This window comes from Carettochelys insculpta, chromosome 19 (genome assembly GCF_033958435.1).
Source record: "Carettochelys insculpta isolate YL-2023 chromosome 19, ASM3395843v1, whole genome shotgun sequence".
NCBI classification, from domain to species: Eukaryota; Metazoa; Chordata; order Testudines; family Carettochelyidae; genus Carettochelys; species Carettochelys insculpta.
The window spans coordinates 14591270-14616301 of record NC_134155.1 but is presented as its reverse complement, the minus strand read 5'-3'; the positions used below and the strand labels follow the sequence as shown (position 1 = coordinate 14616301).

General features: G+C 42.2%; 1 protein-coding gene across 4 annotated transcripts in view; it reads left to right on the top strand.

Annotated features, from left to right (window-relative positions):
• Positions 1-25032, top strand: part of COL26A1 (collagen type XXVI alpha 1 chain) — a 225221-nt gene that overhangs the window by 162515 nt on the left and 37674 nt on the right. For all 4 annotated transcript variants that reach the window (XM_075014018.1, XM_075014019.1, XM_075014020.1 and 1 more), the window contains exon 4: positions 7303-7364. In XM_075014018.1, the coding sequence (XP_074870119.1) occupies positions 7303-7364 (62 nt within the window). The remainder of the gene's footprint in view (positions 1-7302; positions 7365-25032) is intronic.

The window sequence follows — 25032 nt, the reverse complement described above, 5'->3', positions numbered from 1 at the left end:
TCCCAGTGCCCCAAATAGGAACAGCATTATTTGTTGGAAATCTGAGACTATTAACACTGATCACACTTCAATTGTGGTGTGAATTAAAGTGGTTAATAATTTCACACTGTAGTAGAAGCCAGAGGAGTCTGAGTTCTACTCCCAGACCTGTTCACACTGATGCCCTGGAAGCTTCCAGAGGTTAAGGTTGGCCATCTCTAAGTTGGGAATAATTATTCCTTCCATCCAATGGAGAGCACTGTGAGATCAATGAAAAGCACAGTGTATGTGGTGAGTATAATTATCTAGAGACAGATCCTCGCTCATGGAAGTGTTATAATGGAAACCAAGATACTAGTTATGTGAATAGGAATACTTTGCACTTATACAGCTCTTTCCATCCTTAGGTCTTAAAGCACTTTACAGAGGGAAGTCCGTATTGTCACTCTAATCTTACAGATGGGGAAACTGAGGCACAGAGCAGAGAAGTGACTTGGCCAGGGCTCTACAAAAGAATGGAGAGGGGTTTGGAGACTGGCAGGATCTCCAGACTGCCCCAACTGGTGTGCGCTGCACTGGACCCTACTGAAATTTTGGCAGCTGAGGTCTGCAACTTTGGAGCTGTTGCTTGAGTTTTGAGAGAACAGGAAATAGGAGAATTCTATTTGTTTTAAATGAACAGTTCATGACACTGGAACTCTCTCACCCTCCATTTGCTGTATCCCACATATCAGATTTGGAAGAATCCTTCAGGGCAGAAACCTGGGATCTTGATTCCCTGACTTCAATGAGCTTATGCCGATTTGCAGTCCACCTTCAGTTTCCTTTCCATTTTCCTATGTAGATTGTGTGTGCGCTCACACATGTGCCATGGGAACTGAAATGTAAAGCAGAGATGCGGGCAGGTTTTCTTTGTGCGCAGTCGTGGTTTATTTGAGACATCTGGCCCTTTTGTAAACACTAGCCTGATTGTCCTCTCACTTACACTGTTGTAAAGCATGAATTTAAACTGGTTACAACTAAGAGGGGATAATTATGTCCATATTGTTTGTTTATAGTTAGGTGAGGAGTTCTCAGATTTGTGAGGCTGGAAGCACTGAACAAATAGAATGATTATTTAAAAATATACATATTTTAAAATTATGCTGATACTTATGCTGGCAGAAGTATGTACAGAGGGAATAACAAACTAGACACTGCAAAGCTCCACTGAAACCATAGAATCAGGGAATCATAGGGTTGGAAGAGACCTCAGGTAGTTGAGTTCAGGTCCCTGCTGAAAGCAGGACCAATCCCAACTCAATCAAGGGATTAAGAGCGCTACACCAGTCTACACCAGCTAAAGGTCTGGCCCACACCCTTTTAATATCTGATCAAGCATAACAATCTTATATCAAAATCAGGAGGATTATATCTTGCCCCTGGGGCCTGGATTCTGATCCATTACTTTTCCATTTCTTGAGAAATGCTGATTCTATCCTGCGTCTGATATGATATGTCATGTCGTCCTATCACGTAGCAATTATTTTGCACACATACGTATACGGTGAGAGAGGTGAAGAGTATGGTGTGTTAGGAGCGGTGGTAAAATACTTTGGAGAGATTATGGAGACAGATTGGGTGTCATATAATACTTTGGTACAGTATACTATTCATTATCTCAATTATTTAGCCTCCCTCCTGGAATATTTCTAAAAGAAATCTCACCATGTGTTTTGAAGTTGGGCTTTGCAGAGTGAAATCACAGCTCCTTACTCAAGATTTAGTTGACCCCTCCCACCCCACTCATACATCAACTAAGCATATGAGGGAAAAAAACTATGATGCTTCACTGCAACAGATGATGAATTCATGCAGACCTGGAAGGAGTATCTTCAGGAATTCCTTTTCAGAGAGCATGTAGCATTTGCCTGAACATTAAACTCATTGCATGTGGACTGATGATGTGTGACCCTCTAGCTGACTTTAATAATACAAAAGGCATTCTCCTTGATCCGAATACGGCATGTTATGGGCAATATGTCTGCGTTCAATGAGTATTCAGATTCGGCTCCCTAAATACTTTATTTCATAGTAAGTGAATACAGAAAATGTGTATTAGTTTGATTCCTCTTGTTCCCCCTCCCCAGGACAGGACATAGACCCCCCTCATAGTAAACATATCGAAATTAGACTAGAGTATTAGAAGCAGTCCTGCTGTTTTTCTTTCATCAAAGTATGTTTTGAGTGTATGTGTGGTGATAATACTTGACATTTATCTAGCCCTTTATTTTCGAAAGCACTGCCTGTGTGCTGACAAACTGAACTGCTAAGTTATAGCACAAGGTTTGCCATTTTGCATTTGCTGGACAGTCTGCCTCGGTAGCATAGGCTGCTACTTGGTGCGGCCTAAGAAGTGGGTCAACCCAGGCCAGGTCTTCATTAGACCTTAAAGTTGATTGTAGTTACACAATTCCAGCTATAGCAGTTGCGTAGATGGAATCAACTTATCTACAATCACCTTACCTGCCTGTTCTCACTGAGGGAGGTCGACAGAGAAACTCTCCCATCCACCTCCCTCACTCCTCTCGAGATTGAGTACAGGGGTTCACCCTGATAGTTTGTTTTCATGCATCCCCATTGTGCGAGAAATTGAACCCCAGAAGATTGACCCCGATCAGGTCAGTCTTCTGGGTAGTGAAGACAGACCCTCAGCGGTAAAAAGTTCATACACAGATGTGAACTTTTATACAGTCCAGTTGAGTTCAGAGCCATGTCAAGCTCTCTCCCCAGTCTATGATATAGGAAATTCTGACCTTCTCTTGCTCCTTTGTAAGAACAGCTCCATATCCTCTCAGCCAAAGTAAAGTAACTTAAATTTAACAAACGACTCAGTATTCTTTGAACTCTATGTATTCTGCAGTAAATCCTTCTTGATTTGTCCTTGTTTTCGCTAATTAACAGTACATTTCTTTGATGGATGTGTCTTGTCAGGGGACACAAACCAAATGGCTGCATGGTCTGTGACTCTTTTGCTTCCTCATCCCTGCTGAAGGCTTGGTGGTGGGAGTGAGGGGGTGGAGGGGCTTGCCTCTCCCTTCACTATTTCTTTTCCCCACGTTCCCTGCCTAGCTCATTAACAGCTCCTGTTGGAGTTGATTACTATTCCTGTTAGTGAAAAAGGTTGAACACAAGAATTTAACCCAACTCTATACAGCAGTTTACTGAGAAGGAATTACACCAGCGGTGAAAAGGTTATATTAAGCCCATAGTCCTCATGGGAGTCCCTGCAATACTTTAAGAACAATACATTTTCTTGAGCAGATTTTTTTAAAACAAACCTACTCCAACAGTTTCTGTGCTGGCCCCACACTGCACTTTGGCAAACAGGGAAGGTCATCACCTATTTATATTTTGTTTGGTGGGGAGGGTTTTGGTTTGGTTTGGTTTTTTATTTTGTTGTAGCAAGGCAAGGCCTTGGTTGCCTTGAAAGCCCTTGAGTTCAGAGGCCCATAATTCACAGAGCAGAACATTACTGCCTTTTTAGATATGTAAATTAAGGAATTACCACTGCCAGGAAATTTAATTTGCTTGATTTTTTTTTTTAGTTTTTATAGTACTTTTCTTCCAAAAAACTTACATATCTCAAATGCCTGCCTAGTTTATAATTTTTTAGTATTTTAGAAGAAGCCAGCATGGGTGATGTCCTGAAATATCACATATTTACTTATCAATTATTCACTCTGACATTTGTGTGAAGTTACTCTGACCTCTCTGGTCAGGCTCCATGACGCCACTTGACTCTCCTAATATTTACTTTTGCATATTTACTGACCAACTGGTCCAGTATTGATTTTGCACACCGTCCTGACACTTCTTGCCAGTTTTGTTCATCATGTGTACTCCAGTTCACTTCTGCTTAAAGAAGACCTGCTCGCAGAATCCTGTTATTCAACCATGGCTAAGTTGTGTCAGTTTACATTCACATCATTCATTCAGTATGGTCATACGAATTTGGCACTATCCCATCAATCCCCATCTCACCACATTATTAATTATTATCACGCCTTGTGTCAGTTTGAAAATGAGCCCCACACCCTGCAAACAGATGTGCTACCATGGAGTCAGAGAGCTTCTGTGAGCATGTAGGGCTCTGCATTAGCATATTTAAGTGAAGAATCAGGACCATAGTTTGTAAATTCCTCCTGGCACAGATTATAGACCTGATTCTCCCCCCATCACTTGTGAACCCTGCACGGGGGGGCAGTGCGTGCCTTACCTATCAGAGATGTTCTCACAAGGTATGCTGTTCTCCTGCTCCACACAGGAGTGAATTTCACACAATAGACCTCAATCCCAATTAAATCAATGGGAGCTGATGGAGCCCTGAATGGATACAAAATTGGTGTCCTCATCTGCATCTGGAGAAATGACCCATGGATATAAAGTGGATATCTGCAGAGTTGCAGGGTTCAAAATACACAATTTGTATCTGCATCTGCAAAAATGAGCTGGGTCCCTGCATCAGTGGATACGGATACCCGTGGATTTGCAGGGCTCTATTAATAGTACCTTTTGGCAGGAAAAGGGGAGAAGAGGACCCTTTATTTTTTCCATAATGTATCTGGTAACTTTTTTGACTCTGTGGAACGATGGATTTGTTCAATCTTTTCTTTGTATGTGGATGAGCAAAATCAAAAGCATGTAGCCAGTTTATACTCAAGTCATTTTGGCTTTACACACCACAAACAGTTCCAGATCAAACAAGCTTCACCCCTTCTCCTTCATTCTGTGATAACACACTTAAAGAATTCACCTGGGCATGAGCCAGTTTGTGCCAGGAAAAAAATGTTGCCCAAGATTTATTACTGAGAAACAAAATTAGAATTAAAAATTAAAATTATTCTCTGTTGCCAATCTGTAAATAAAAAGTCACTTTTGATACTGAGTTGTAAATGAAATTCTTGAAGCCAAATTTGCCTGAGTAGTCAGATGTTCAGTTTGCATATGACTGTTTGGAGTTTAGCAGCTTTGGAAATCACACTGCAGAATTTCAGTGGAAGTAATGAACCAAAGAGGAATAACATTTTAGTACACTTTATGTGCATTTGGAGATTCATTGCTGTTAGGATCTGATGCATCTGCTTAGATTGCAAATTCTTTGGAGAGCTGTATAGTATTCTGCACCTAACACAGTGGGTTCTGCTCCTTAACAGAATCTTCTCCATGCTACTGCAATACAAGTATTAAATAGTAATTATGTGTAAATGGTAATGGTGGAGTGATGGGGCCTAGAGGAAGTGATTCAAGGACATGCTGAAAGCACACATGAAAAGTGAAGCGTCGGTGTTGACACCTGGAAGAACCTTGCCCAGGACCATCCCCAGTGAAGAGCGGTAATCTGTGTGGGGATGGAGCAATTTGAGCGATCCTGCTGCAGTACAGCCGAGGAGATGTAGAGCAGGAGAAAAGAGTGGCAAAAACTGCCCCACACCCCTACAACAGCTACCAACACCTGCCCTTTCTGTGATAAGATCTGAAGCTCCAGAATCAGGCTGGTTAGCCATTAATGGACCCACAAATAGGAGGGTAACAGGAAGAAGTTCTCCTTGTTATTGAGTGACCACCAAGAAGAAAGTAATAATAATCCAGTGGACATCAATGAGGATCAGATCCTGAGAGAGCTGGAAACTGCAAGTTTATGTATGTATTTGGTTTGGAATAAGGGGTATGAAAGTAGCAGCTGATTATCTGTTATTTTCCTCATTGCTTGGATCTTTTTTTCATTTCAAAATGGCTGATCCTAGAAGTTGTAACATATGAACAAATGAGTCTGTTCTCCAGAGAAATTGGGAGAGAGTCCAGTCGTTTGTATTGTACACAAAGAATTGCTGCCAGCCTGTGGGAAAATGTGTGATGGAAGATAAAACACTGACTAAAGCCATTCTCAGATGAAGAAGACACCCCCATGGCAAGGAACTCAGCCTGAAACAATATCTCTGAGTGGAGGCAAATTGTTTTGTTCATCTCCATGATATTCCCATCCCCTCTTCCCCCCTTTAATTCGTATGCCTGCTCCCAGGGAAAGGGACTCTGACCTCCCCCATTCCCTTCCCGTTGCAGATAGTATCTTCCCAGATGACATCTCACCAGGGAGGCTGGAAGAGGGTCATCAGATGCCCTCAGATAGAGCCTTAGCACACTTAACATGGGCACTATTTTAACAGAAAGCATTGCAATACAAAACAAATTCTAAGAGCCTGTTGTAATGAAAGCAAGGGCGTAAATGTGGTCATGACGTTTAGGTAAGTGATCTCCTTCATATCTGGAAGTTTTAAACGTCTCTTTATCCTTTAGAATGCATGTAGTTATTGTTATCAAGTATCTAGTGGCTTCTGTACAGCGAAGTAAGATATGAATCGCTTTGTGAATGCTGTCTAGATCTGCTGCAAATCTGTTGCCATAGCCCAGAAACTAGGCATGTGGTGGTGGTGGTGGGGGTGTTAAGGGGGGTGCTGCAGCACCACCAGGCTCCTGGCTTAGTGCCTAGGATCCCAGCAGCCACAGGCCCTGACTGCTGGCTCCCACCTCAGCTGGGGGTGGGAAGGACAGGGATAAGGGAGGTATGGTAGCACCTCCATTCTTCAAAGAATGTTCTTGTGCCACTGTCTGGTGCCTGATCCATCATCGGCCGAAGGCAATAGGAATACTTCCTCTGACTTCACAGACATTGGCCCAGACCTCTTCTGTGTGTGTGCATGCACTCCTACAGTAATTTACACTTTTTAACAGAACCATAGAAATGCAGGGCAGGAAGAGATGCCAAGAGCTCATTTAGTGCATTGACCCCCATCCCCTGTGCTGATGCAGGATTTCTTCCACATGGAGAAGGGTTTCCTAAACTTAAAATGGGGACTGTTCCATAAATCACAAGCTCCCTCAAAACAGAAACAGCTTTAATGCTGTAGATTTATTTGCCAGGATATGTATACTCCCTACAGCTATGTGGTGGTGTCAACCATTTATACATTGTGAAACCATGTGACAATTCATCATGTACCTTTTGACCTGTTCATCTGCACTCTGCCTATTTCTACATCTCTGGAACTAATTGGAACATTCTAAGCCTATTAGCAGTTTCAGAGTTTACTTAGATTTACATTTAGCATGGCTGTGGCCACTAGTGCAATGACATTTAATTTTGTGTCTGTAATAGCCTCAAAAGCATTACTTCTCAGTCTTCTGGAATCAACAAGTTTGCGTGGATACAGAAGGGTAGGAGACTGCAGCTTTAGAACTGTTTGACTAAATTAAAATACCACTTGTACCTCTTCTCTATCCTAGAATGCATGAACTGCACAAGACTGACTGATATGACTGAGAGGCTGAACACTCTGGAAGCCAAGGTAAGCACACAGGACATTTTAAAGAAAAAAAAAAAAAGCTTAAGTCATGGTGGAAAGGTGCAAAAAAGAGAGTCCACCAAACAGGTGCGGCATGAGCAAATCCAAACACGTTACTTTCCCAAAAGTCCACACTCGTATCATGGAACTTTCAGATGGGAGTGTGATGTCCTTGCCCCATGCTTTGAGACCTTGCTTATGAATTTGCATAACTCAGAGATGCTTTCAACAAAATACCTCATGTAACCTATCAATTTTGGTGTTGCTGGACCTATATATCCTATTTTTGTGCATGTATCATTCTTGTTTGTGAAGTGTGTGACCCTGTTTAGAGTTCTAAGTGTGCTAATGAGAGCCATTACTGGTGCCCTAGAAGTTTAATGACTCAATGAGCAACTCAATGACCTGAAAATAACTTTGTCATGTTAGTCGTAAAAGGACATGTGAGTGTATCAACTGGTACGGCAATTCATTCTGAACTTGGTCTTTTTCCCATGGAAAGAGGGTTGCAGAAAAAAAGATTCCAGCCCTGGGGGCAAGTCTGTTCAGACAATGGGAAGCCATTGCGTTTTGTCTTCAGCTGGCTTTTGAAAGTGTGTGGCACACCCCAGGATACAAAAAACTTTTAAGAAAGATGTATACCCAAGTCAAAGACAGACTCTGATTTGAAGTTTTTACTTGAGATAAGATTGGTTTTTTTAGGGTAAGACTGCATGTAACAAGTTTCTTAATAGATTTGAAATAGCTATGTATTTTCTATTCATTTTTAATTTAGTAGCTTGCTCTGATCTGGCTGGTTTCACTTGCAATCACTTATATCTTACTTTTTGTTCCTAATAAAAACTGTTTTATTATCAGGTCCTGTGTAAATAATTGTTACCTGGGGGGAGGCCAGAGGAGGGGAAGTAACGGCTGTGCTTATCTCTTTCATTGATAAAGAGAGCTTACCTTATGAGCTGTCCCTGTGTAAAACTTTTACACAAAGGCAGGTTTATTTTGATTTCTTTTGGAAGTAGGTTTCCTGGCTGCAGAGCCCTAGAACTTGAGTCCTCCCAGTGATAAAGTGGTTCAATGTCTGCATTGCTGTGTAGCGGAATGGTAACCCCAACTCTGTGCCTGGTCAGGAGGAGACCACAGGATCTGGCCCAGCCAGACAGAGTGATTGGGAGCTTTGAAGGTGGATAACAGTGATGTGATCAGCTCACCTGGGGAGCAAGTCCGAGGGGACTACTGTGATCTCAACCCATCAAAAGGAGTTTAGTTCAGTTTCCATTGCTTAGCATCTCTGCTGAGACTGATAACAAGAGGACCAATGGGTGGGTGGGGTTTCTGTGTGTGTTTTGGTTTTTTTTTTCAGCCATGTGGACACTTTCCCACTAAAACTGAACCAACGATCAAGTGATGTAATCAGACAGTATGTGATTCCATTAAGGACAAAGATCTTAAACATCCACATACACTGCACAGTTGTGCTGTGACTGTATGTATCAACTATAGTTTATGTTAGCAGAAACAGCAGCTCATCACGCTTGATCAGAAAGTGTCCATCTGAACTACTAGGTTTTATTCTTTGCATTTAAGAAATACGGGGGAAAACTTACAGTGAATTCAGCACCATAACAATGGGATGTAAATCAGTGTTGAATTCGGTCTCTGAAGGCAAATTAGTTCTGAGTGTGAGCTCCAATATTAAAACACACTGAAGAAACTCTGCCCATACACAAGCAGTTCCTCCATCTGGTATACTGTATTTCCATTTTTATGAAATTAAAACGGGGCGGGGGGGCAACGCAGCTCAGTGGAAAAGGCCAGAGATCTGAGCTTTGAGGCTGTTGTTTTGTAATTGCCTCCCATAATTCTTCTCTTCAGTCTTTCACATTGTTTCCCTACTTCTGTCTTCTGTACTGCGCTCAGCCTCCCAAATCCCTCTTTCACTTTGCTACCTCAACAACAGCAAATAGATGTGGGTATGTGCTATTCTCAGAACATATGCAGATGGGTTCTCTTACTCACATATGGAGACCCTTCCTAAGGGTCCCTACAGGTGTCTCTTCACTTCTCAAAATAATTCTTATATGAAATTTAATGTGGCAGGTGTGTGCTGCCCTGCTGCACAGGAGTGAATTTTGCATAGGATAAGTGATAGCTGCTGTTTGCAGACTTTTCTATTAGCGATTGTCAGTGCTTGAAAGTTAATTCAGAATTGGGTAGTGTGTGAATCTGAAGTGCAAATAGTTACCAGAAAGACTTCACTTATTAGCAGCTCCTAAATCTTGCATCCTATCTTCTGATTTAACTGGATGACAGTTCTGGGCCTCAGTTTTAGGTTCGTCACCTACTTTGCATTCCAACGGTGTTCCATATTTTTCATCCCCTGTGCTAGTGCACAACTGTTCACATGTGGTGCTATTCAAATCTGCATTCCTTCTTTTATCCCTTTCCAAAATATTAGGAGGATTGGATGCACCATACAGGGTTGAAAACTTTTCCCAGGTAGAATTAAGCCTTTTTGTTAAAGAGTTTTAGTGTGTACTCACCAAGCCTCACAAAAATAGCTCCAGTAAGCTGAGTAAAGAGTAAATCTACACTAGGGAATAAAATAAAATTTATTAAAGTTGACCTTTTAATACTAGATTTTATGAAGATGAATTTGAGTGTCCTAAACTGCTCACAAAGTCAATGTAGTGTGTCCCCACAAGCTTTTTCCTTCAGTCACTCAAGTCGACTTTTTCCTTTGCTACAACATCAAAGTAACTCTCCAACATTTCATGCTGGGAATTCTTCCTCCTCCACAGTTGGAGCAACCTCATATAGGCAGGACTTAGACCTCTGATTCATTTTGCAAGCTCAGTTCCTCCAAAAATAAATGTAGAAATATTAATGGCATTGGCAATAGCAACATTTTTTTGTTTATTCGGAACAATGAGATTACTGACAGAATGAATGGCGGTCTGTCTCTATGGAAGAACATATTGCAACTGCAAGGTTACTCTAGTGACTCTTACAGCTGAAGAATGCATGATTCCAATCAGAACGATTTAAGCTCTTCTGCGGCTGAGGTTTACCTTCAATACTGTGGTAAGCAATCTTTGGTTTGCAGGAAAAAAATTCAGTTTGCATTTGCGGTAGCTTTGCCTCAGCTCCTTGATCTTTACACGGCACTGCTAAGCATCCCTGGTGTTGCCTTTGAGAATCATGCCTTGCAATATTTTAGCATAAATATTGGCATTTCTTTTGCTGGCTTTGAACTGAAGGAAGATAGCTTCTTCCTCCCCCACACTGAGATGAGGTCCAAAATCTCCTGATGGCTCCATGCGGGGTCTCTTTTGCAATCTTGAGAACTCATGGCAAGGTCTGCTAGATGTGCTGCAGAGATGTGATCCACACATCTGCTCACCATGCTGACCAGAGAGGAAAGGAACTCTAATCAAAATTCCCAGGCTGATGACCACTGCTTCCTATCACCTACTTCTGGCTCATCTGGAGATCAGCAGATGTGGAACAATGACCAGAAAGGACATATCAAGGAGCATTGTGGGACAGTTTGGGAGACTAAAAAAATCAATTTTAAGAATGATACTGTCTGCAATTGTATAGTTTGACATTGTAAAAATTGACTTTTAGGAGTTAATCCCAGGGAATTCAACATTACAAAAGTTGACCTTAGAGTCCCTTAAAATTGACCTATTGAGCACTGTGATGTTGAATGTTATAACATTGACCTTAGACCCTTAAATTTGACTTAATCTCATAGTGTAGACCATCATCATCATCATCAACAACCATGGGATCAGTGCCTGTTGGTATCTGATGCCTCCCTCACTATTTCCTTCCATCTCTCCCTGTCCAGTGCAGAGTGGCTGAGTTTCTGTAGACTAAGATAATCACTTTGCTTTTCCAGATCTTATCCATTGCCTTCAGACCAGGCCTCAGTTAATTCACTTTGATCTTCAGTTCCTTCCGTGACAGCCCATTCCTGTTTGTTAGATACAGAGCTTGGGTCTTGTCTATGCTTATCAGTAATTTATCATAGGAATTCAGGGAATCGCCTTTCCTGGGGAGGAAGGAGGAATGTTTTTGCAGACAATAGATGATTTGCTGATAATTGGGGAATTGTGTCTGACGTGAAGTGAAATGAGTGACCCTTTCTGGAACTCCCTCAAAGACATATAGGGTTGTATTTCACCATGAGGAAAATAAGAAAAACATTCCAGGGAGTTGAGTTCCTCAAGGGAAAACACTGGTCATGGTATAAGGGAAGATTATGTTTGCAGTTCAGACCAAGATGAGCTGAATATTTTTTGAAATAGTCAGTCCTGGCAGGCTCTGTTCTTTGGCACTGTAGAGCAGGAGGTGTTAAGAGGCAAGAAATTGGGTGGGATAATACACATGATTGGAATGTTGGTATTGAAGGGTACAGCCTGCTTAGGAAGGATAGACAGGGAAGAAATGGGGGAGGTGTTGCCTTATATATTAAAAATGTATACATGTGGACTGAGGTGGAGATGGACGTAGGAGATGGACATGTTGAGAGTCTCTGGGTTAGACTAAGAGAGGTAAAAAACAAGGGTGATGTCCTGATAGGCATCTACTACAGGCTGCCTAGCCAGGTGGATGAGACTTTTTTCAAACAACTAACAAAGTCAAGCAGGGCCCCAGATTTGGTGGTGATGGGGGACTTCAACTATCCAGATATATGTTGGGAAACTAATACAGCGGGGCACAGACTATCCAGTAAGTTCTTGGATTGTATTGAAGACAATTTTTTATTCCAAAAGGTTGAAAAAGCTACCGGGGGAAGCTGTTTTAGATTTGATTTTAACAAATAGGGAGGAATTGGTAGAGAACTTGAAGGTGGAAGGCAGCTTGGGTGAAAGTGATCATGAAATCATAGAGTTCACAATCCTAAGGAAGGGTAGAACAGAAAACAGCAAAATAGAGATAGTGGATTTCAGGAGGGCAGATTTTGGTAAACTCAGAGAGCTGGTAGGTAAGGTCCCATGGGAAGCAAAGCTGAGAGGAAAAACGGCTGAGGAGAGTTGGCAGTTTATCAAAGGGACATTATTAAGGGCCCAAAAGCAAGCTATCCTGCTGTGTAGGAAAGATAGACAATATGGAAAAAGACTGCCTTGGCTTAACCAGGAGATCTTGCACAATCTCAAACATAAAAAAGGAATTGTATAAAAAATGGAAACAAGGAAAAATTACAAAGGATGTATATAGGCAAACAACACAAGAATGCAGGAGAAAGATTAGAAAGGCTAAGGCACAAAATGAGCTCAAACTAGCTACAGGCTTAAAGGGAAACAAGAAGGCTTTTTATAAATATATTAGAAACAAGAGGAAGACCAGAGACAGGGTAGGGCCATTGCTCAGTGAGGAGGGAGAAACAGTAACAGGGAACTTGGAAATGGCAGAGATGCTCAATGACTTCTTTGTTTCGGTCTTCACTGAGAAGTCTGATGAAAGAATGCCCAACATAGTGAATGCTAGTGGGAAAGGGGTAGGGTTTGAAGTTGAAATAAAAAAAGAACAAGTTAAAAATCACTTAGGAAAATTAGATGTCTGCCAGTCACCAGGGCCTGATGAAATGCACCCTAGAATACTCAAAGAGCTGATAGAGGAGGTATCTGAGCCTTTAGCTATCATCTTTGGAAAATCATGGGAGACAGGAGAGAGTCCAGCAGACTGGAAAAGGGCAAATAGAGTGCCCATCTATAAAAAGGGAAATAAGAATAACCCAGGAAACTACAGGCCAGTCAGCTTAACTTCAGTGCCAGGAAAGATAATGGAGCAGGTAATTAAAGAAATCATCTGCAAGCTCTTGGAAGGTGGTAAGGTAATAGGAAACAGCCAGCATGGATTTGTAAAGAATAAATCTTGTCAAACTAATCTGATAGCTTTCTTTGATAGGCTAACGAGCCTTGTGGATAGGGGAGAAGCGGTAGATGTGGTCTACCTAGATTTTAGTAAAGCATTTGATACGGTCTCTCATGATATTCTTAACAAAAAAACAGGCAAATACAATTTAGATGAGGCTACTATAAGGTGGGTGCATAACTGGCTGGATAACCGTACCCAGAGAGTAGTTCTTAATGGTTCTCAATCCTGCTGGAAAAGTATAACAAGAGGGGTTCCTCAGGGGTCTGTGTTAGGACCGGTTCTGTTCAATGTCTTCATCAATGATTTAGATATTGGCATAGAAAGTACGCTTATTAAGTTTGCAGATGATACCAAGTTGGGAGGGGTTGCGACTGCTTTGGAGGATAGGGTCATAATTCAAAATGATCTGGATAAATTGGAGAAATGGTCTGAGGTAAACAGGATGAAGTTTAATAAGGACAAATGCAAAGTGCTCCACTTAGGAAGGAACAATCAGTTTCACACATACAGAATGGGGAGAGACTGTCTCGGAACGACTACAGCAGAAAGGGATCTAGGGGTTATAGTGGACCACAAGGTAAATATGAGTCAACAGTGTGATGCTGTTGCAAAAAATGCAAACGTGATTCTGGGATGCATTAACAGGTGTGTTGTGAACAAGACACGAGAAGTCATTCTTCTGCTGTACTCTGCGCTGGTTAGGCCTCAGCTGGAGTATTGTGTCCAGTTCTGGGCACCGCACTTCAAAAAAGATGTGGAGAAACTAGAGAGGGTCCAGAAAAGAGTGACAAGAAAGATTCAAAAAATGTGACCTATGAAAAACGGTTGAAAGAATTGGGCCTGTTTAGTTTGGAAAAGAGAAGATTGAGGGGAGACATGATAGCGGTCTTCAGGTATCTAAAAGGGAGTCATAAGGAGGAAGGAGAAAACTTGTTCTTCTTGGCCTCTGAGGATAGAACAAGAAGCAATGGGCTTAAACTGCAGCAAGGGAGGTTTAGGTTGGACATTAGGAAAAAGTTCCTAACTGTCAGGGCAGTCAAACAGTGGAATAAATTGCCAAGGGAGGTTGTGGAATCTCCATCACTGGAGATATTTAAGAACAGGTTAGATAGATGTCTATCAGGGATGGTTTAGATAGTACTTGGTCCTGCCATTGGGGCAGGGGGCTGGACTCGATGGCCTCTCGAGGTCCCTTCCAGTCCTAGTGTTCTATGATTCTATGAAGATCACTCAAAATTTTGGGTGAGAAGCCAGCATGCCGAATTTTGGGGAGTAAAGGAACTTCGAAGTAGTGTGTGCACTTTGATATGCCTATGGCTACACGCATGCTGGCACTTCAAAATTTAACACTTTCAAGTTGCCATGGGGGAAAATTAACCTGATGAAGTGTGGCGTATTCACCGCAGCACTTCATTAGTAATCGCCCATGGCCCTGATTACCATGCCCCCTTTGAAGCTGGGGGCAGTGTAGACTCAGCCTGTGTCCTGAAGCATATGCTGTTGGAGTAACGTCTATATATGTCAGTGTAACCCATACATTCTTTAATCTGTATATTGAATGTGGATGCAAAACGATTTGCTGCTTTGGAAAATAAAGGGAAATATTAAAATTACTGGTGTGGTTACTGGGGGGTCTCAAAGGTACCTTGTGTCCTGAGGTCCTTGTGGCTCTGGGCATTAAGGTAAATTGGGGAGGAGCTTAGGTACAAACCTATAACTTTTGGGGTTGGCTTGCTTGGGCTAAAGTAGTCCGTTGCATCCCCACCATCACTCCCTTCCCTTCCCCCCTTCATTTGTCAACAACTTATTGATGTGATACAATGGCCTTGTGTTAAAATATTGCATTCCATCTTGGCATTTTGATGTAATGGGAAAATGGCTGAAGGAAGCCCCACTCCAATGGCAATGGGAGACAGAGGAAAGGAGAAGAACCCACGATAGAAGACCCCTTTGCTCTTTGTGTCTGTTCACTCTCCAGTAGTGGTGACTTGGCACCTAATCCACCTCCCACGGACCTGCTTACTATTATTGCTTAACCCTTGTATTCTGCACAGAGCATAGGTCATCTACAAGTCTTCACTCTGTCTTGGGGCAAAACTTCTAGCTGGCTCCAGGAGTACCCCACTTGTCGTCCTTCAGACTCTGTAGACCTTCTCCATGGACGTGATTACTTATGCTGATTTTATATCAGTTTATCTTCATTTATTTTAGAGCCATTGCTCCTGATTAACACTGCTCTGAGAGCAGAATCAAGTCATGTTATGAAGGCCTGATCCAACACCTCTTAAAGTCAGCGGACAGGTGCCCACAGAGTCCAATGGAAGAGGAAATTGATAAGCAACTTATCTGGAGAAAAGCCACAGCTTTTAATCATGAATGATGTAGAAATCTGAGTGAATTTGCTCTGAACTCCCACAAATGATGTGCATAAGCTGATGCTAAAATTGTGACTTTTTATACTCCTATGAATATGCCTCAAGCAATTCTCTTCCTTGGCTTGGCCTCACTCTTCCTTTAAGAGATGGCAGAACTGAATCAGAAGCAGTAAAATCCTTCCTGAACCTCCTTTCTCTGCTGAATCTGAAATAAACTTCAGATGAAGTTTAAAAAAATGGGGGTTAACTGTTTATTTTTGTGTCCCTCTGGACTTGGTTTTGGCCAGAAAAACACCCAAGTGGCTAGTGCAGAGGCAGAGATAACAGGACATCTCTTAAAAGGTTGTTCAGAGATCTTTTTAGCATGAGTTGAATGATCTTTTGGGCTTGGGTGGCTTGGCACAGCAGTCAGACTTCTGTTTTAGCCTCAGGCTTAAGGGAGATTATCTCGGTGCTGGGGGAAGGGGGTGGGGTGTCTGTCTGGGACCAGGCTGTGATCTGGAATTTGCATGCTGCTCTGCTTTTCCGCTATGTTCTGCCCAGATCTCCTGTTCCATCCCCTCTGCCTCCACACCTGCAGTGTAAGAGAGCTTGTAATTGCCAGGATGCTGGTCTCTCACACAAGATTCATGCTCCCTTCTTTCTGACAGATGGTCAGAGATGGGAGGTAATATTTGTGTGTGTGTTCCCACCCCCCACTACCTCCAGCCAGCATTTGAGTCCCTTCTCTAGCCAAGGGTCCCTGGTAGAGCAGATCAATGAGGATCTGAGTGACTAATTGAGAGGCATAGACTAGTGAGGTGGACACAGCTACACCACTGAGAGGGCCCAGGGGAGTTGTGGGCAGTGATCCCTCTATCGCTCTCACCTACTTCTCTTTCCTCTGCTTCCTGCCACACTTCACTCTTCTCTTCCCATGCCCGCCTCTCATTTCATCTTCATCGTCTCTCACCTGTTCATCTTGAGTCCCCAGAAGTCTCCTTTCACCACTATTGGCTTGGGGGGGGAGGGAGGGGGCTCCTGCTGACATTGACACCTTCTCTTCTCTTCTGCTACAGCATACCAGGTGAACCATACTGAGCAGAAGCACAGCTGGATGCCAGGCAAAGCAAAACTCACCAGCGTAGGAAGTTTTGCTTTACAACCAAATGGGGGAAGAAAATATTCTGAACCAGTGTGGGAGAGGGGAGACATGTTAGGCAGGAAGAATGTCCGTCTGGCCTAACTTCTCTCAGACTTATCCGGAGCAAAAAGAGAAAGTCTCAGCTCTGTGGGAATCACCTATCACTAACTGCAGCATTTCCCAGAGAGGTGACATCTCCACAGAAAGAGGAATCTCCTTCCACAGCCTTCAGTCTCAGCTGGGATCTCCAAGCAGCTCAAGAAGTTACTCCATTGCTGTGTATATGCTATAGCTGAAGGACTCTTTCTTTCTTTCTTTCTGAAAACTTTGAGATAATTAAATTACGTATGACAAACCAAAATCAACAAATCTATGGGCATTGCTTCAGAACAAAATAGATGCTCCTAATGAAGCAATGACTGTAAATCACATAAAGATCACTCATGAATAGCTGCTCATTTTGATTCTTGTTAAGAGTGCCAGCATAGCATGGTTGCAGTGAGCACATGGAAGAGTAACAGGTAAGATCAGCTGTCTCCAATTGGCCATTGCTTCAGAGACCCAAAGGATGAGGCCTCTGGCTTCTGTGTCTAATTTGTGTAAATTGCCAAGATGCACAGAGCCATAGTTAAGTGAAAGCTAGTGTGCAGCAGGATGCTTTGAATGCATCATGTATGTGGGTGGACACTTATTGGATGGGCTGTGATTAAAACCACAGTTGTGCTAGCCACATGTGCAAAAAGCCCTATTTTCTTTACCGTGTGCAAGTAGTGAGGAGGAAGGCATGAAAAAGTCCCACAAACATGGAGTTATATAAAATTATGTAAATTTAATTAACCTCAGGTTAATTTCCTATCACTCCTCCTTCAGCTTTGATTTATACAGTGACTAGGGATGGATGGCTGGGCTTACTCTTAGCCCACTCACGTGGAAGGTTGCCTTAAAGGGTTAGGACACTGGATGGAAACTCAGGACATCTGGCTTTTATTTCTTGTGGTCTATTGGATGACACTGAGTGAACTTTTCCTCTTCTGTAAAATGGGGATAATGATACTTATCTTCCTTCGTAAAACACTTTGTGTTCCAGTGATGAAAAACGCCATACAAGAGTTAGGTGGTAGTAATATTTTTATTCTTGTAGAATCATAGCATCCTAGGGCTGGAAGAGACCTCAGAATGTCATCAAACCCAGTCCCTTGCCTAAAGCAATATCAACCCTAACTAAATCATCCAAGCCAGGACTTTGTCAAGCTGGGATCTAAAAATCTCTAGGGATGGAGATTCCACCACCTGTCTAGGTAACACATTCCAGTGCTTCACCACTCTCCTGGTGAAATAGTTTTTCCTAATATCCAACCTACACCTCCGCCTCTGTAACTTGAAACCATTGCTCCTTGTTCTGTTATCCATCACTACTGAAAACAGCCTGTCTTCATTCTCTTTAGAGCCCCACTTCAGGAAGTTGAAGGCTGCTATCAAATAGCTCCTCACTCCTCTCTTCTGCAAACTAAGTAAGCCCAAATCCCTCAGTCATTCCTCATAGGTCATGTGCTCCAGACCCCTCATTTTCTTTGCCTTCTGCTGGACTCATTCCAATGCATCCACATCCTTTCTATACTGGGAGGCCCAGAACTGGATGCAATACTCCAGATTTTGCCTCACCAGTGCCAAATAAAGAGATATAACAACTTCTCTAGATCTTCTGGAAATGTTCCTCCCAATTCACCCCAATACGCCATTAGCTTTTTTGACTACAAGGTCACACTGTTGACTCATATCCATCCTGTCATGCACTGTAATCCCCAGGTCCTTTTCTGCTGCACTGCTACTTAGCCAGTTGCTCCCCAGCCTGTAACAACGCTTGGGATTCTTCCATCCCAAGGGCAGGACTCTGAACTTGCCCTTATTGAACCTTATCAGATTACTTGGGGCCCAATCCTCCAATATAGCTAGGTCACCGTAGACCCTATTGCTACCCTCTAAGGCTGTGTCTAGACTAGCCCTGAACTTCGAAGGGGGCATGGTAATTGGGGTGTCGGGAGATTACTAATGAAGTGCTGTGGTGCATATGCAGCACTTCATTAGTCAAAATCTCCCCCACGGCAACTTCGAAGTTTGAAACCTTGAAGTGCCGGCTTGTGTGTAGCCGTGGGTCAGCCGTGGGTAGTTCGAAGTGCCCACAGTACCTCAAAGTCCCTTTACTCTTTAAAATTATGAGCATCCCCTCCATGACTTTTCTGTTTTGTAGGTTTGAAAGTTTCTTGTGCTCAGGTATTGTGTTCCTGATCTGGTTAGTGCAATTAAGACCGGATCCAGGGAAGAGGTGAAAAAAACAGGGCAAAGAGGTATCAGAAAGGGGAAATTGAAAAGGTGACTAATGGCAGAATAGATGGTGAAAGGGAGTAGAGAGGGGAGAAGGTTCTAAAAGTACCAGATTCATGAGGTCCAGCTTAATTTGCTCTTAATCTGGTTTTACTCCACTGTAGGACCATTGACCTGAGCAGAGGTACTCCTGTTTTACATCAGTGTGAAACCAGATTCCACTTATGCCAGACCGGCCTTTTGGGAGTGGGTTTCCTTTTACCCCTAAAGCATAGTACAGGTTTACCTCAATTAGAAAAAACGTTGGGCTGGATGTTGCTGGTGACGTAGATCTTGATTACATTTCTTAAGTCTAAATGCTGTAAAACTGGCATGAGTTGAGAGCAGAATCAGGCTCCCAAGTGGTCTCATTGCCTCCTTTGAATATGCTATTCTCCATCTCTTTGTAAAGCATGCAGACGGCTTACATCTGTGTTATCACATAAAAAGGTCCCGTTTGTTATACGCCCATATCTTTTAACAAACTCTATCCAAGAGTTATGGATGGTGTGATATTAATCTCAGCTTTTGGTTATTGTTCAAATGCAATATGTGATCTGAGTCAATGTAAGCCATTCTTATCTCCTGACACTCCTTTTAAGAAGTTTGTGGTGTTTCACAGTGATTTAAATGCACAGAAATACATTACAAATTCTGTGTCTGATGGATTCATTGTATGATTGATAAATGACTTGCATATTTTCTGCATGAAAACAGTACTTGTAAGGCAATATTGAGTCCAGAAGTCTGCAAAAGGTTAAAGGAACATTTTAAAACAAGTTTAGAGTTTAGACCAATACACTTATTTTTTCTGCTATTTATTTAGAATATAATATCACACTCCACTTTTATAACCCTATCTTTAATAACTAGGTACAATTATGTGCAGCCATAGTAACAAGAAACAATCACAGTTACAGTACAGATGTGAAAGTGCTCTTAACCTGTTCCGAGAAGGGGGATAGATTTAAGAAATGCATACGACAATTATGTTTTATAGGGTGCACCTCTTCCCTTGAATGATATAAATTTAAACTAGTTTCCATTGTAACACAGCAGTACTCATAAATCCTAGAGAATGAATATCTCCATATTGTACTCTAATAGTATTCACAAGTCCTGTGGAATGGAAAATCCTTTTCCTCTGCTCTATGGCAGTGGTGCGTACTAGTACTGTTGATTGGGTGTTATTGTTATTAAGCGCTGATGTTTCCTGGCTATTCTAGGTCTTGTATGTTAGTCTCCCTGGTGCAGAACAGTTCATGTACCTGGTATGCCTCTCTACAAAGAGGTGGGTTAAGCAAATCCCTTAGTTCCTGTTCCCTTTGCCAGGTCCCACATTTCCATGTCTAACAATGCATTGACTTTTAAGAATGTTTTGGGCAGTTTGCCGGTTAGCAGTTCACTCAATATCTTGCTGATTGCTACTAACAAGAATGAAAATCAGAAGGGGATTTAAAACCATCCTTGTACAAGTCTTAAAATGGGAATTTCTGAGGTTTCTGCATCTCAGTTATGGTAAAACAAATAACCAGACAGGCAAAGGACACTTTCATGACTCATTTTAACTAGGGGGGGCCTGGGCCTGACTCAAAACCCCATAGTGAACGAGCCAAACTTTGGCTCAAGAGCCCTGTGTGACTGTCACACCTGGCTTCTCTTGTCTTGTTAATGAGTGGAAGTTTAAGCTCTAATTCAGGACTCATTGGGCTGTTGAGATCTTGCTTATCTCTCATTCTCACATAGTGCTATAATTAAATGAGACCAGTGCTTTTTTTGTGCCAGTACTTGCTGGTACTGAGTATGGGCACCTCAGCAGCCCAAGCTGCAGGATCCTCGGCTGGCTGGTAGGGAGACCCCACCAGCCTCGAGGCCCTGTCAGGAACCCCAGCAGGGGTGTATGTATATGAGGGAGCCAGATGAGTACTGGCTCCTCATTTTTTCACAGAAAAAGCACTGAAAACAATCAAAATCCTTCCATCCTAAAGCTTAATAATTCCAGCCCTCACTTCTTATCAATATCAGACTTGATGAGAACTTCTTTCCCTGAGTCTGTGACCCTCAGAGTGTCTCATGTGGTTGGCAAATGAGATTCAGTTTCTGTAACCAGCCTTGTACTGTAAAATATCCCCTTCCCCAAGAAAACCCTACATTGTTGTAAAACTCTTGAATCAGGCCCATATCTGTTCCTATTGTGACTCCGCTGTTGTGTAGCTTTCCTCTTTGTGACAAACAGCGGATGAAGGACGCAATGTTGTATGTCCATTGAGACTGTTGATGCAACTCCTTCAGCTTGGCTTGCCTGGTATCTAACGTCACAGTACAGACCTCCTCACCTGATCACAAGCAGATATCTAAGGTCAGAGCCACTGCTGAGACGAGATATTTCTGTCACCCGTCTGACATCATCTCGCACTGGCGTGTGTCCGTATGGTAGCAGAGCCAGGGCACTGTTACTTCCTTGATGGCTGAAGTTAAATCGGGCAAAGAAGAATACTGTGACTGAGAGATGGAAGTGACAGTATAGCACTGGTTTATTTTTATCAGGTGGCTTAAAATAATTGAGAGACATCTGATTTCACTGTGAGCTCTGCTGTGTTTTTTACACGTTGCAGTGAATCCTCAGCCTGGCATCTGCAAAACTACTGGATCCTTCCCACATAGATATGCAGGGCTTTAATGAGCTCCAGTATCAGGGTAGCTTGAAGTCATTTCCATCATATACAGGGTTTACGGTTTGGTTTACCCGCACCACACAAACTGTTCCAACGTCCCTGTACGGAGCTATGAGAGATGTGGTGCTTTAGATTCATAGGGATTAAATGTTTCAGTTTAAACCTGGTTAGTTTTATACCCCACCCAAACCAGCACATTAGCACAGATTGGTTTTCCCCCCTGGTTCTGAGTTACCCTGATGTTATATGACAGACGTAGTAAATGGTATCCTTTCTGCAGGGTTTTTGGAACCAATCTATAGAATTTAATAGAGAATTATACCCCTGGTATAGCAGTGTGTAAAGTTAACTGTATGCTCAAGGTGCTTTGCCAAACAGGGATAGACTTTCCCTCATGATCTGTTGAAGCGGTGCCCACAACCTGAGTTTTGTCTCTCAAGAATAGCTAATGAAATTGCAAATAATTGAAGGGCAACCTTGCTCTTCAGAGCTGCCTTAGGTCAAACATTGCAATCAACTATTTTTCACAAAGTAATTTATTTTTTAAACGGTAATGAAATCTGTGAAATTATTTGTAATCATACTAATTATGTAGTCACCTTGGGGGAAAGTCCTCTGGCACTTAATAGGCATGAAACCAGTAGGGTCCTATCCAAGGCACTCTGCGCATCTGGAGAATTTAATATAGAAAGCCATTATTTTTTCTTTAGAATTTTGAAACCAAGGGATGGAATTGAATAGAGAATTGTATCCTTGCTACTGAATTTTGAAATCAAGTAATGGAATTCTAGAGCTAAAATACTGTTCTTCATCAGATTCTGTAGGACAGCAATCTATTCCACTAGCTGATGTCTTTGCTATCCAGTATTTCATACTTCTTGGGACTTCCAAGCTCATGTGTCCTCCTAGCGCATACCATTTTCGAGAAAATGTCATGGGAACACAGTGCATGTCTTAATGACTGTTAAGTACAGGCAGCAATATATAACAGTGTGTTCAGGCTTAGTAGTAGTAGTAGTAGTAGGCATCCTTCAGTCTGCATAGCTACAAACCTTTAAATCTTTTGCAGCATTTATCAGTATTTATCAGCAGAGTACTCATTTAAAACATGTTGTTTTAATGAAAAAGACTATATTGCCACTGTTCTTTGTTGATTATGTGGTAACACATTTTTATTATCACCCATAAAAATTACTTGGAACTGTTCCATTCTGCACACAAACTTTGATAGAGCTCTGTCAGCTCAGTTAATAATGCAATGGTACATAGCCCTCAGTGCCTTTAGTTCACTGTGTCCTGCATACCCACTTAAAACTGTTGCTCTTATTGATTAAATGTGTTCCTGAGCATTATTCATTGTCCCTTCAACCACTTACAGAGAGAATGAGTCTCTTTCACAACCTTAGCTCAGTGGTAGGTGGTTTTTAGTTCAAGCTGTAGAGGGTCATGCATAAAGTTCCTTAGGTCCCAGGTGCATTTCTGCCTGTTAATGTCACAATAGCATATCTTACAAGCATTACAAGACAGTCTTTAGGGATCAGGTAATTTCACCTAATGCTGAAATGCAGGGGCTCCTCGGAGTTGGGAGGCGAAAACAGTTATAATTCAACATTGCACAACAGTTTTGGAGGGGAAGTGCTAGGATAAGCAGTGCCTCAGGAAAGCACTTAAGCATATACTTAAGTCTCAAGCCAATGCAACTTGTATGTGCTTAAATTATAGCACTCACTTAAGTGTTTTCTGAATTGATACTGTAGTTCTTTCCGAAGTGGAGCAAGAAAAAAAATGGTTGGAAGAAAAATAGTACAACAGGCCCACTGAACTAAGTTCATCCCAGGGCTAAATAAATGCAATCAAAGGAGTTAAAGTAGGGGTCAGTGCCACCTCGTTTCTTGGTGGTGGATTCCTGCGTCCCACTACATCAACTTAATCCTCAAAACCAAAGTCATCAGGCTCTGTAAATAATGTCCTTGGAGTCAAGGAGAGTGTTCTGCTAGTTTGTGCCAGCTGAAGTTCAGTTGCTTTACACAGAACCTTGCTCCCTGTTTAATTAGTCTCTGCTGTGCCCTTGTCAGACTAATGTGTTCTGCAGAACGTTCATCATTTCTAGCTTTGTCGCATTATTGGCTCTCACCGAGCTCTGTACTAAACAAATCATCCACTTTATCATTTTTGTAAGTTAAAAAAATATGCTATTCTTATTTATAATTACACCATGACTTTATTATGTAAAACTCAATGCAGCATGTAAAAGCTCAAAAATTCCCGGGTGATTTAGTGGATAGTTTTGAGTCATGGACTCTTACATCTATAAAACCCCAGTTTACAGACTTGGGCTGGCAGAGCTCATATTGCTGTTCTGAAAATAGCTGTGTAGACAGTGCTTTGAAGCTGTGGCTGGAGACATCTGGAGCTGTCTCTGAAGCCTTGGGACACGGGGGTGGGTATCAAAGCATGAGCACCAGCCTGAGCTACAAATTCAAAGCACTATCTACATGACTATTTTTAGAGCAAGAGTACAAATCCCACTAGCCTAGGTCTGTCAACTCGGACTGGGAGACTTCATGCCATGGGCAATGTAGATATCCCCTATGTGTTTAGGAAACATTCGAGGGGCAACCACGGTGCTACTTATGCTGCTTCATGGGACTTCTCCCAGGTCAGCACTGAGCCATTGTCCCAACATGGCATTGCCAGAGAAAATTCTGATGGAGATATCACCTTGGGGATTGATCTTTCTCTGTTTTATGGGAAATGGGGCCCTGATCCTGCCTGATGTCAAGTGCTCTAAATTCCCACTGACCTTGTGTCCCTCTTCTTGGCCTCCATTTCATGTGCTGTTGAGAAATAATACTACTATTGTATTTATAGTGGTGTCAGTGTGCTCGGCACAGTATAATGCACACAGGGCAAGGTGATTTCTTTCCTAAAGAGTGTATGTTCTCAACAATCCAAATGGTTCAAACACAAAAGCCATCACAATGTTAATGTGGACACAGTTTCCCACAGCTTGGAAAGACAGCTGCCCCTCTGCTTCATATCGCTTGCTATTGAGCAGAGCTGTTGGGAGAAAATTTTAAAGTTCTCTGTGCTCCTCTGACTTCCATCCTTTTTTTTTTTAAATTTTCAACCAGCTCTTCAGCTGTGTCTCAAAAGTGGGGGCAAATGTTGTCCAAATTCCCCTCTTCAAATTTCAACATTTGGTCAGAATTTTGAAAATTGAAGCTGGTGCCAGTTCTCAGGCCCTGACATTC